At 35.9% G+C, this 13685-nt stretch overlaps 1 protein-coding gene across 1 annotated transcript; it reads right to left on the bottom strand.

Moving 5' to 3' along the window:
• Positions 1–3111: 3111 nt before the first annotated feature.
• On the bottom strand, positions 3112–3588 carry LOC148623698 (uncharacterized). Its single transcript, XM_088565425.1, has one exon. The coding sequence runs from the start codon at positions 3586–3588 to the stop codon at positions 3112–3114; it is 477 nt and encodes a 158-aa protein (XP_088421551.1).
• Positions 3589–13685: the final 10097 nt, after the last annotated feature.

Raw genomic sequence — 13685 nt, 5'->3', positions numbered from 1 at the left:
GGACTATTCCATTTTCGATGACGGGTAAATTCATATTAAAGTGAAAGTTGATGTTATCTTGACCACAACTACCTACAAGAATAACCGAGTAAGTAAGTGGGTTTTAACGTCCTTGTCTACCCTGTCGGGTCACGCACGGACAGTCCAATTTGGTGGGCTTGAAAAAAATATTATACTTTTTAATTGTATATCTTTATATAAAATAAAAATAAATAAGTAAATAAATGAATAATAATAAATGAAATTTATAAATAAATGTTAAGTAAAAATTGTAAATTTAAAAATAAAAAGGTTAATAGGGAAATATGATGTGGTGATTTATTGAAATGTGGATTAATAAATACAAAATGATTAAATAATTTTGAAAAGTAGATTAAAAATGAAATAGAACCAGGTAAAGGAGGTAAATGCCAAGTTTGATGGAGAAGAGCCAAGGACAACCAGTCGGACCCAGAAGTGTTTGTTCACGTTTCTCCACCATTTAATTATTAGACTAAAACAACGTCAATTAAGGTAAGGGATTATGGGGTCCTCAAAATGGTTTGATACTTTAAATTTACCTTATTTTGTTATTTTTTGTTTTGTTTCTTACTTCCTATTTATTTCATACTGAAAGAAGACAAATAGATATTATAATTATTGCATTACAAATATATCGCAGTTATTGCATATACATGTAACACATGATAAAAACAATGCAAAATTAACAAAACATGAAGCACTTTCTGAGATACATTGAAAGCATAGCGCAAAGTAAATTTCAAACAATTTATCACTGCCGAAATTCCATACGTATACAAAAGGATGCCTGGTTTGCATAATCTTGAGCTGTAATCTGTTGGTTGAGGAATCTGTCTTAAGGACGGCAAGTCTGTTGTCGATGTTTCGGTATTTATCTTGATTTGGTCTTGTTGTTGCGCCCGCTGCTACTAGTGTCTTGTCCCTCTATCTAGTATTCGGTTACATCGTCGCCGAAAGCTGTTGTGTCGATGTCCGTGTCTCCTGCGTCTTGTAATGCGCTGTACCAATTATCCTCCACCAGGTCTGTAGGGATAAGTGGGTGCTCGTCTCGCCAAAAGTCGTTGGTCGTCAGTCTCTTTGTAGGCTGTTGCGAGTCCAAGTTTCTGTGTTCGCCGCCAAATACACTGAGTATAATGGAAGAAACAGCTCTTGAGTGACACGCTTGGAAAAAGCCTTCTGTGCGGAGTTGCGGGTAGCAGTCTCGGTCGGGTGGAGAAAGTTGTAGTCCTCGTTTTTGGCATGCGGTCTTGAGTAGGTTGAAGAGCCTGTCGTATGCTTGTTTGCTCTTTCCAGGGAGAAGGGAGAATACTAGTGGGTTCATCACGTCGTCAACTGTAGCATGTAGAGTGTATAATTGGGTAAACTGGTTCGGTGATGTGTAGAAAGTGGTCTTCATAAAAGATGTCTGTAGAAACGTGGTTGGATAGGTTTCTTGTGGTTGAAATTGCGAGTATTTTTTCAGCATTGCCATCAATAATAAGAAATGTTTGTGGCCATTTACCGTCGAGTTGAATGCCCGTACGGGTAGATGGTAGTTTTGGTGTTTCTTTATTTCTGGATCTGTAGAATGACATACGGGATTCGTAGAATGAAAATTGTCCCAATTAGATAAATAATTTTTTAAAAATATAATGACACACGCTAAAAAGTCCACGAATCATGAAAATTGAAACAAATGGATTAATTACTTGTAATTAATAAAAATGAGGTATCTATATATTAGATGACTATTGTAAATAATTTTAATAGAATTATATTGCGTAAACCAAATTTTAAATTATTTTATTTTAAAGAAGAATTCAAATAATTACCTTAAAAAAAGATAGAAATATATTTTTCAAAATATTTATTGCTTTAATATGCTAGTTTCTTTTTGCAAAAACAGAAGAAAAAATTGAAATAAAAAAAAAAATACATTAGTTTTATATTATCGTGTCTCTAGTCAATGAAATCATTTAAAAATATCATCCAAAATTGTTTACTGGAAAAGGTAAAATACAGGTAAATTTAAACTATCAAACTCTGGACACCATAATCCCTAACCTTAATTAATGTTGTTTTTGTCTAATAATTAAATGTTGGGGAAACGTGAACACACCCAAGAAGACGGAAGAACTGTGTGGTTCAGATTACCAAATAGTGTATGCGTTTTAGAGTAAAATTCAGTAATTGATAGTGTTAGAAATTTAATTACCAACGATGTATGCTTATTTAGAATGCCGAAAAGTTTATGCTGAGCCAAAAAGTGTACGTTAATTTAGACTGCCTTGTCTAGTCGGGCTTGATTCCCGGTATCGTGTAATGGTATAGGTAAAGCCAATAAAGGCAAGAACGTGAAGGAAAACGTTTAATCAGATCAACACTGTATTTCGGAAAGGCGTAAAGTTCCATCAAGCACTTATGTTATATGGTTACAATAAAGCGCGGTACATACTGTACGTCGTCTATGTGGGTACTGTGGAGTTCTCGACGCGAAAGTAAATCATCACAAGAAATAAAGAAAATTCAAATTACAGAAAAAAATTCCAGAATGAACAATAAAGCGCGGAATTAACTATCTCTGTACAATTTAAATTTCACTTTGGAAGTTTTTAATAAAACGTTTTATTTGTTTCAATAGTACAGCGCTAAGAATAAAAGGCGAACACGTGGCACCGAATAGTACGAACTTGAACCTGTAAGTTATTAAGTCAGTGTCGGGGTCTGTTGGATTACTAGGCCAGAAAAATCTTGTCACGTCCCTATCCTCTTTCTCTAGTCCAATATTTAGAAATCCCTTCTCTATATCTGTACTTACCAGGGGCGGATTCAGGCGTACGCCCCCCTAAAATTGCAAAGCATGGGTTGTCATGAGTAGTTTTAGGCGGTTTTAGGTTGAAACTTTAATATGTCGCTAATTTTACCACAGAGGATATCTACACTGCACCTCTCTAGAAGAATATTTAAAAAAAATAACCTCAAAACATTTTTCGCCGAGCTCCACTCGGCGAAATTTTTAATGTGCGCCCCCTAATCTAAAATCCAGGATCCGCCACCTGCTTACCACGTACTTGTTCAAATGAAATCTCATCAAAATTGCAGTTATGTCATTCAATGTCGGTGGTACATTTTGTAAGCAATCATTCTGTCTTTGTTCTGTCTACAGCTACAATCATATACAATTCTGATTGGCGTGGTCACTGAATCTTTCTTCACCGGATGGTGAGGTATATAATGTAACTTGGTATTTTGAACGGCTTCATCGGTTGTTACTTTTTCAATAAAACCTCGTTTCTCCTGTTCTACTATGATTTCGGTGTACTTGTGTAGCAACTGTGGTTTTGAACTTAAACGCCTCACTACATTCCTAATTCTTTGCATAGCAATTGTCTTATTTACCGGTAATGGAGGGTGGTCGGTTTTCCATGGTAACTTAGCATGGTAACGGTTGTCATGGTACGCTATAGAATTTTCGTACTTTACAAGGAAGTCCTCATGTTCTGTATTTGTTTTCTTTGTCTCGACACCAATGTTTTCAATTTCATAAAACTTTTCTAAATTGCATTCTTCTACCTTGTGAGGTACCATAACATTCAGCATTGAACTTGTACCATGTGTTTGTTTAGACGTTGCGTACGTTGTTGGTGTCACATTCGATTGAACTGGGGCTGGTTACGAAAACCGAAATATTGCTATTAGAATGTGGAGTTATCAAAAACAATATAGATCTTAAAATGTTCGAAAATGGTTGTTGTTTTAGAATTACAATCATAAATCTTTGAAAGATGTCGTTTATTGTGGAGGGAAAGCATTATTCAACCACAAGAACGTCCATTTTCATATGTAGACGGGTAACATTAAAAATGCTTGCTTCCCATTTCACAAATATATCTAAGTTGTTTCTTGGCCTATTTTGATAAAACAAACTTTTTTGGACGGAGCAGTTTGTGCTGCAGACGATGTCATATTTTTCATCAAAAGGGAGATATTTGTGATATAGTAATACGCTTTGAACTTATTATTACGTAATGAGAAATATGACATCGTCTGCAACACAAACTGCTCTTTCCTGTAATAGTGTAATGCTTTCCAAATTGTAACAGTTTGCTCTTTGATGGTGAGAAGGAAACTCCCCAAGCAATACTGTAATTCTCACAGATTTTCACAAGCTGTTGGGTAGCTGCGCAACTTGAAGTAATCAGGGCTATGTCATCAGCCTGAACGGACAAACTTGCTTTGCTATTATAGAAGTTAGCGCCAACATTGTTTTTTTTCAAGTTCATTAATAAGATCGTTTATAAATAGGAGATATAATTTAGCTGATAAACGCTTCCCTAGCGAATTCCGCATTTTAATTCAAACGTTTTTGACACTGATCCCTGTAATAAAACAAATCCACGAAGACCGCGATACATATTGTCAAGAAGTAACCACAGTTTGTCACACACTCCATACTCATAAAGTTTTATACGTAGAGCATCATGTGATACTGTATCAAATGCCTTGGCACTGTCTAGCAATACAACATATACAGTGCCATTACGTTCGACATGGTGATAAACGACTTCTTGTAAATGAGGCATTCATACTGCATAAATGTTTTTGATAGGCAACTTGCTGAGGGTTTGGGAAATCTTTCCATATTTCAGTGAGCTTTATGTCTATAAGCTTTCCAAAAACTTTCGTTACATTTGGAACAAGAGAAATGCCTCTATATGAGTTTGTATCAGTTTTAGGTTTGTTATCACCTTTATAGAAAAGTATGATCGTGCTCTTTCGCCAATCGTTTGGTATCAAAGCGTTTTCCATAATGATGTTAAATAGGTGGCATAGATGTTTCACTAAAAGATTACCCCATACCGGATGTGTTTATAGGTTATTCCATCGTGCACACAGGCTTTGTTTGGCTTCAAAGTTATGCAAATTTTAAGGACTTCATCTACCGAGAATATTAAGGTTTCGGAATTGTCGGCTTTTACAACATCACGAATTTTATTCACCTGTTCAGATATGATTTTTTTACGGTTTTCATCTTTATAGATTGTTGACGAGCACACATCACAGAAATGTTCATACCAAATGTCGTTGATGGCCTCCGGTTCTGAAAAAATAAGACCGTTCTTCTTGAGTGATGTGCACATCGGAGATTTCTTTTTTCGGTTATTAATTAAAATCCATACATGCTTCTGATCAACGCCCATGTCTGATTCAAGTTTTGCAGAGATGTCAGCCTCAAACTTATCGTAAGCTCTGCGTAATGATTTTCGGAAATTGGCTTTTGCGTGTTTATACTTCGTAAAGGCAATACAATCACACGAATGGCAGTTACAGGTAGACTTCCAGTAGGATTGTGAAGTTCGCATTTCATTCCGTAAACAAGTCAATTCCTCGGACCAGTAAGGTTTACAATATTTTCCGTATTTAACATGCGGTAAAACTTCGTGTTCGGCTTTTTTCATAGCTGACACTATATTTTCATAGTACGAATCAATCGAGATAGATTTCGATCAGGAAATTCTAAACTTCACAAATTCTAAGAAACTGCAAAAGTATAATCTTCAATGAGGTTTTTATCTATTCCATGCGACTTTATTTTTATTGGTGGTGCTTGACAGTTGGACGTATGAACATCCTATTTCAAGCGAACTAATGACAGGGAAATGATCAGAGACGCAGAATGCTACATCATCACATACATAAGTTTTTGAAATATAGGGTAAATTGTCAGAGTTGGTTATAATGTGGTCGATCCCTGTTGTACGACCATCTTCGTAAGATTGAAATGTACATATTGGTCCATTGCACGAAGTTTCCATATTTATTGACAATAAATTGTGTTATTGCATGAGAGTTTGAAGATCACTTCTACGGTCGGGGGTAAAATCATATCATGGGCCTTTGATGTTAGCATTGAAATCCTCTGAGATGAAAAAGTACCCAACATTACTGTACGTCGAACAAAGTTCAAAGAAACACTCTACCACTTCTTGGAAGAATTGAAACGAATTACTGATCGGAGGTAGATACACTGAAAGCACAATAATCGGAGCGCAGTTTGGTAAGTTAATTTCGATTCCGACGATCCTTGAACTTTCACAGTCTATTTCTGTTTTGTACTGGTGTATTTCTTTTGAAATCAAGAGAGCTACTCCTGATCTATAAGATGCTCTTGTAGAAAATGATTCGGGATTAACATCATCTGTTCCTTTGCCGTAAGCTACATACTTGTTGTCAATATAGTTCAATGCGTGCAATTGATGAGTTCGCAACCAGTGTTCTGAAAAGGCACATATGTTGATATCATGATCACGTAGAGATTCAGATAGATATGGAATACTAGAAAATATCCACGACAGTTCCAACACATCATATTAAGTTGGATATTTAACATACTTGATGGTTTCGTGCATCTCTAGTAGTGTGTTCAGCCACAAATTGCTGCCATAGTAGCCATTCTTTAGCAAAAATACCTGATGGCCAAAATTGACAGTCTTTAGTTTTCTCGGCATATACGCTACATTCAGTTGAACTGAGGCTGTCATTTTAAACCTCTTATCGAAATACTTTAGATAAGTGACCATGATGTTACGGCTTGCAAGGAATCGACGCATCGCATATTCAGAAGAATTACGTTTGTCTATGCCACCTATGTAAAATCTTGCAACACAAGTTTTCTTTTTAACCAACCCACAGAATTCATTATTCGAAGGATGACAAACAGAGCTTAGGCAGTCGACACTTATTTTATTGTTCTTTTCACTAGACTTTGGTCGTTCCATGGACATTTTAGCATAGTGTGGAACACCTCCGTTTAGGCTACTATCGGGAGTATCAGGACGCGCACAATTATCTTTTTTTATTGACTGGTATAATTCCTTTTTGTGTGGTTTGCTCTGACGATGATGATGTTTTTTGTCTGATCGCAAAGTACATTAGAATAAGTATTTGGGAAAACATCGGTGCTGTTAATGTTTTTTAGTAGTGTTCACTCTTTTGCGTATTTCTGTTACAGTTGTGTAGAGTGATGATGTCGACTTCTCAAATGATTGAATAGATATTACATTGTCTTTCATTCGATCACTTAGAAAACAAACTTTGCTTTTTAAGAAGCATAATCCAGACGCCTTAGAGTCAGATATCCTGGCAGATTTAGAGTCTATACGGGATTTCGTCTCTGCTTTACAAAGTTTCGTGATGGCTTCGAGTTTTGATTCTATTTTCTCAGTTCTTGTTTTTTTTGGCAACAGACCAGTCGTAAGTGTTTGTACCTCTGTATTTGTTGAGCTCATTGCAGTTTTATCATCCTCTGTGTCCTTCTTAAGTTAGTCCAACTTTTTGTATGGCACATCGTTCTGACCCCAACCCGACATATCGATATCCAAGTAAAAAAAGAGGAGAGTTGCAGGGTCAGAGAAAATTCGGACTGTTCTTAAGTATGTTCAGTTCGTTATTCAACTTGTTCCAAAGGTAACAAGCTCCGCCAACTCTTTTTACGGTTCAAAATGTCAACAAAACAGAGTCTCTCGTGGAAAATTATCGGAACTTCAATAATAAATGTAATTTTTGTAGCAAATTTGGTATCAGCATACAGGAAAATGATTCCGGAATCGAACTAGGTAGGTGTGACATGCACAATTTCAACTTGAAAGTTGTTACAAGCGGTTGAAGGGCGGTACTCCGCGGTACCGCTAAATCTCCAACCTTTTGTATGGCACATCGTTCTGACCCCAACCCGACATATCAATATCCAAATAAAAAAGAGGAGGGTTGCAGGGTCAGAGGAAATTCGGACTGTTCTTAAGTGTGTTCAGTTCGTGATTCAACTTGGACGCATTTGTCTCTAACACGACAGTTTCCTCAGTCAATATTTCACATTTTGCTCTAAAATGGTTTACTTGGTTTTGGAGGTAAACAAGACGATCTTGTTGTTTGCAGAATTCAACATGATACAGCTAGTTTCCTGATTCAAGTGTCTGTATTTTCGAATTCATCGAATCTAATGATTTTTCATTTCTAAAATATTACATTCGATTTTCACAAGTGCTTCACGTAGATTTAAAGTTGTATTGTATTGACTTATATTGAATTAACTTGCTTCTTGGTATGCACTGCATTTCGTCAATGTCCTAATGTTAATAGAATCTTTTAGGTCATCACAGTATTCTCCGAGAGTGGCTAAGCGTTATGCGAAACAGTCACGTGCTAACCTCTGAACTAGTGTCTTGTCATGCCTTGATTTTGGGTTGATGCGTTTTTTTTTAAGCCCGGATAACTTGTAAAGGAAAGTCATTTCGGTTCTTAGACAAAGCAAAGTAGTGTAGACGTATCTGTTGTAGTAAGTCAGTATTGTTATCGCACATGATACAAAGTTTTGACACGAAGAATCTCTTGGAAGGCTGCAACACTCTTTATCTATCATAGTCCGAATTTCCTCTGACCCTGCAACCCTCCTCTTTTTTATTTGGATATTGATATGACGGGTTGGGGTCAGAACGATGTGCCATACAAAAAGTTGGAGATTTAGCGGTACCGCGGAGTACCGCCCTTCAACGCTTGTAACGACTTTCAAGTTGAAATTGTGCATGTCACACCTACCTAGTTCGATTCCGGAATCATTTTCCTGTATGCTGATACCAAATTTGCTACAAAAATTACATTTATTATTGAAGTGTCGATAATTTTCCACGAGAGACCCTGTTTTGTTGACATTTTGAACCGTAATAGAGAGTAGGCGGAGCTTGTTACTTTTGGAACGGAAGGGTAGCGGACACGTAATTTTTCAGTGGAATTTTTAAATATTCTGTTAGATTCCAGTTTTAAAAATCGTTTTTGTTCCGTTCCGTTCCAAAGGTAACAAGCTCCGCCTACTCTTATTGTGTTGTGTTGTGTAACTTTTTCCTAGTTGCTCATTTGCTTTTGTTACTTTGTATGTATGATTTTAGTTACTTTATGTTCTTTGTTGTGTATGTCTGTTTTCCATGTCTGGTCTTTGTCCCTGGATTGCATTCTTTTGATTACCGCTATAACCTTGGTTCCCTTGATTACTCTTTTACGTTATAAACTAAAATCGCTATAACTCACTGTCCGGGTATTTTGTCGTTCTATTTTGAAAGTTCAACATATGTTCATCCTGTAATCGACGGATCTACTTATGAACTCAATAAAGTCAACTATAGGACACAGTATAATCCAATTTTGGAAGGAGCAAACAAAAACACGTCCATTTGCAAGGGGATATAACTGTTCCAAATAAAAATAATTCCTTAGTTTATAGCCTCCGTAATTACTACAATAAGACCGAAACATATGAACGTGACCTAGATTCTCTTGGACAGACTGATGAAACTTACGGCTCATTACTAGTTCCAGTTATTTTGAACAAATTACCCATAGAAATACGTAAGCATTTAGCCAGAGAAAATAAATCCACAAACTGGACTCTTAAGTGAATTACGTAGGACACTTCCTAGCGAATTAAATATCATGGAAGCCGTGAACTTACGGAAAAGGTAGAAAGCCCGCACGCCACAGTTGCATTTTTGACGAACACGAAAACCCGCCCAAAGTCAAATTTCAGTAGAAATGATAATTCCGGATCAATGTTGAATCGCCATACTAGGTCACGTTTATTTTACCATGAAACTAGACACTTCGCCGTTAATTATGTACCAAATTTACCTCCCATGAGGATCGCATGACAGTTGTTAAAAAGGATAGATTGTGTTTCAACTGCCTTGGCTATCACAGATTAGCGGACTATAAATCGTCAAGTAATTGTAAAAAGTGTAACAAGCGCCACCACACAAGCTTATGCACTGATAAGACAAATCGCAAGTCTGAGGAATCGAATAAACCTTGCACAGGCGAGAAAAGTAATTTCGTTTTACATTCATCTCGAACACACAAAGCTTCAAATGTATTGTTGGAAACTGCAATTGCTAACATGCTGTCAGAAAAGTATACTACAGAAGCCAATATTTTGTTCGATGAAGGGGAACAGAGGTCAAAAGGACAAAATCATGTTTTCATCTAAATTTATTTCCTGACGAACATTTTCGAGTTTTTGTTCCAAATCGCGTACTTTGTTAATATCGATATTTGATTGGAAGCCACGTGTTTTGTTGGCTTTCCATGGTTTAACCTTAATTTTATGATCAGCTACGGTTTTAATGTTTTTCTATGACATCACCTCTGTATTAAAAGCTGTGTGGAAGGGTGTGTGAACATCTGAGTAGAGCTTTCTTGATTCAAGTATGTCAAAATCTTAAAAAAAATTCAAGCTCTCGATCATTGCCAATTCTACCATTTACGATGAACATATCACTGTCCTTACAGAAATTAACAAATTTCCGTATCTGTCTTGACCCTGTCCATACTCTTTCTTTTGCAGGGGATTTCGATATTTTCCAAATATTGAGTGGAGTTTTCTATATTACTCTGTAATATTATTGTCGGAGTGTCTTCTTTCATTAAATTCAATAAAGTCATTTTCGTCAGAAGTTCTTGCATTAAAGTCACCAAGAAGACAAGTACAATCAGAATTGTTTGAGAATGTAAGAAATTCCTGTTCAATATCTGAAAAGGCATCTTCAGACGCGAATTTTGTGTACTCTGGAGGAATGTAAACGGCTCCAAATATTACAGGTTTATCTGTTTTGGAAAGTTCCTTGCTACATTTGAACCACAAGATATATTTGCAATTGGTATATAAAATATCTACACAACTCTCCAATTCATTTTTATAACCAACTATAATTCCACCTGAACGTGTACTTGCAATTTGTTTTCTATTTGTCATAGAAAATGTATAACCTGGAAGTTCTATAGTATCTAGGTTGTCAGTTTTAGTTTCTACAAAGCAAGTTCTGTCATAGTTTTCAATAAAAGTTTGAAATTCTGGATATTTCAATTTTGATTTAATACTACAATAATTTAAACACAGGACTTTCAATTTTAGGTCTTTACTTTAGGTTACAGACCACCAATTCAACCAATGAGCATTTGGAACGTAGGCAAAAATAGTCCTACGCAGAAATTACCCCTGTTCCTCATAGTGCTGTGAAAAAAGTTCTCATCTTATTTAAAAAATTTAAACAGTTTCTGAAAGGAAAAACATTTCTGTACATTTTATAGGTGCATTTTGCTTCTTGTGATGTGAAGCCTAATCTCCATAATGATTTTTAAATATACCCCTATCTTGTGAAAACACTGGGATTTCCCATGCTATTTATAGACCCTTCACTTCCGGTGACCAGTACTGCACTGCAAGTCTGCTAACCCCACATGCCATTCTGAGGATTGTGAGCTGACATATGTAGAATCATGCTGATATATAGTCCTCTGCAGGTTAAAGTTAAGGTAAAGTCCAGAGAAGCCATTGAATATTGTGAAATTAGCATAGAAGCCTATGGAAAGTGGAATTAGTGGTTTTTAGCCTTTAACACTTTCAGGGAAAATTGGGGAGTTCGAATACTCATAGCAACATGGAGTTCTGAAGCGTTATTCTTAGGTAATACATTTTCTGTATTGCAAGTGTCATTCATGATATTTTGTTCTATCGACAGTTTACTGTTGACACTTTTGTCCATTCCAGGAGGATGTACTGTTTCGATATCAGTTCTGATTATAGCACAACTTGACTCTTTATTGTTAAAGAGAAAGCTTGTAGTCATTTTGAAATTTTTATAGTATTCAAAATAGGTATCGAAATACCACTCTTCCACTTGCGTGGCGATTGGATGGTGAGAAGTATCAGTATTAAGATATCTACATATATGTAACCAACAATAAAAATAGATCTCTGGTGAATTATTAGTTTTATTTACAACATATTGATGAGAAGGAATCCCATGGCTACCCTAAAGTTCTATACTAGGGGATTGGCTCGAGTCATGCCGCCTGAGTCTTTTGTATGGTCTATATCGTTCCTTCGGTGATGTCGATAGTAGCGCATCGCGGTATTCATTTCTATTTTCACTAATTGCTGGCGTCATTGGGTTTTCTGAGTGGATTGATCCATTTATAAGAAGTTTATTCCTTATCAAGTAACTATGCCTTTTAACCCTTCTTATAAGCGTCTTTTTAAAGCAGGGAAAAGTTTGTTTCTTTTCTCCACCACTATCTTTGGGAATTGTTCGTGAATCCCAAAAGGAGTATTCTTTAACCATGTAGCATTCTTTAGTACCAATCGCAAGGCCTTGTGGTACAGAAAACGAGCTACTACTGGCCTTGGTCAATTGTTTACCCGCTTATCGAATCTATAGATGTTTCCGAACTCAATGTGGTGTTCTATACCTAACTGCTCGTGTATGAATTGACGGAGCTTTAACTCAATGTCTTCGAACTTTTGCTCAGCGAGATTCGTGAAAATGAGGTTATTTTTCATCGACCGGAACTATAAGTCGTTTACTGAGTGTCGTATCTTAAGAACTTCCGCATTTAGCAATATCTTTGACGCGGCCGTTTTTTTTCAAGCTTCTCTACACGACGGAGAAGGAATGCTATTTCTGGACCTATTTGCTCATTCATCTTGTGTTCCATTCTTTCCACTCGTTTATCAGTTAGTAACTATTTTTAATATTAGTTTTAGCATCTTTGAATCATTTCCATTACCAGATTCTACTAGTTTATGACTAGATAATACATGCATTTTATCTAACCACAGGGCACTTTGTTGGACAAAGTTTAAGTATTGACTTAAATAAGTCTGGAGGCATTAAACGTTAATTTCCTGCTGTAATGATTAACTGAAGGGTCGGTGGTAGCATTAGTTACTATATATATATTCTTCAATTCCTCTAATACAGAGATATGATAGTCATATTTACAAGCATGTCTTGTGGATACATAAACATGCGAATTTTATTCATGAACATGTCTGTTGACTCCACCTAACTTCCCATTAAAATGATGCTCACACTTGTCACCAACTTTACTAACCTTATTGTTAATGCGGTAAAATCGTAGACGGACATACGGGAACCATTCTAGCACATCACGAACCTTCCTTATCTAAACCGAACTATGGACACTAAACTCCGAGACAAGATCCAATTCAAAGAGCTCGGTTAATTTAATATTCACTCAGTTTTACTTAGTTTCCTTTGTATGAAAGTGTACAAGGATCATAAATTACGATTATTTTTGGTATATGTTGACTTGTCTCATGTTGATAAGAACGTTTTCATTGTATTATCTTACATTAAATAAATCGACATATTCAATTGAAATTCATAAAAAAGCACATATGTAATCGGACTCATATTGTTTAATTCATCCTTTAACTGAGGAAGATTCTAGCATAAATTAAGTCCAAAATTTAATGAAATACAGCATATACAAAAATAACTCTGCCACTGGGTAAACTTAAAGCCTTTAAGGTTTATATTCGACTTGCGCATTCTGGGGGAAAGAGAAATTATGGCTTTAATCCAGGTTTCCCCACATTTAATTACACCAATTACCGCTAAGTTAAATAAACAAAAAAGACAAAGGGTTTACTGACCACAAGACTGTATAGTTTGTTCCAAATATATAGGTGTCATATTTGTAAGTAAGTAAATAAGTAATTATTTTATTATAGTGACCTGTGTTAACATTATAAGATAACTGTTACATCGAATATATCAAACACCCGGCCCTTTGGACCTATAAGTCACCTTATATTTAAATCTTTATATATAGAA

The sequence above is a fragment of the Perna viridis genome, chromosome 2 (assembly GCF_037379345.1).
Source record: "Perna viridis isolate PV_CMFRI_1.1 ecotype Kerala chromosome 2, ASM3737934v1, whole genome shotgun sequence".
NCBI lineage: Eukaryota > Metazoa > Mollusca > Bivalvia > Mytilida > Mytilidae > Perna > Perna viridis.
This window is presented reverse-complemented; position numbering and strand designations above follow the sequence as displayed.

What these genes read in the sequence shown, in the direction of transcription:
- LOC148623698 (XM_088565425.1), bottom strand. Translation starts at nt 3,588, where the DNA reads ATGGTACCTCACAAGGTAGAAGAATGCAATTTAGAAAAGTTTTATGAA.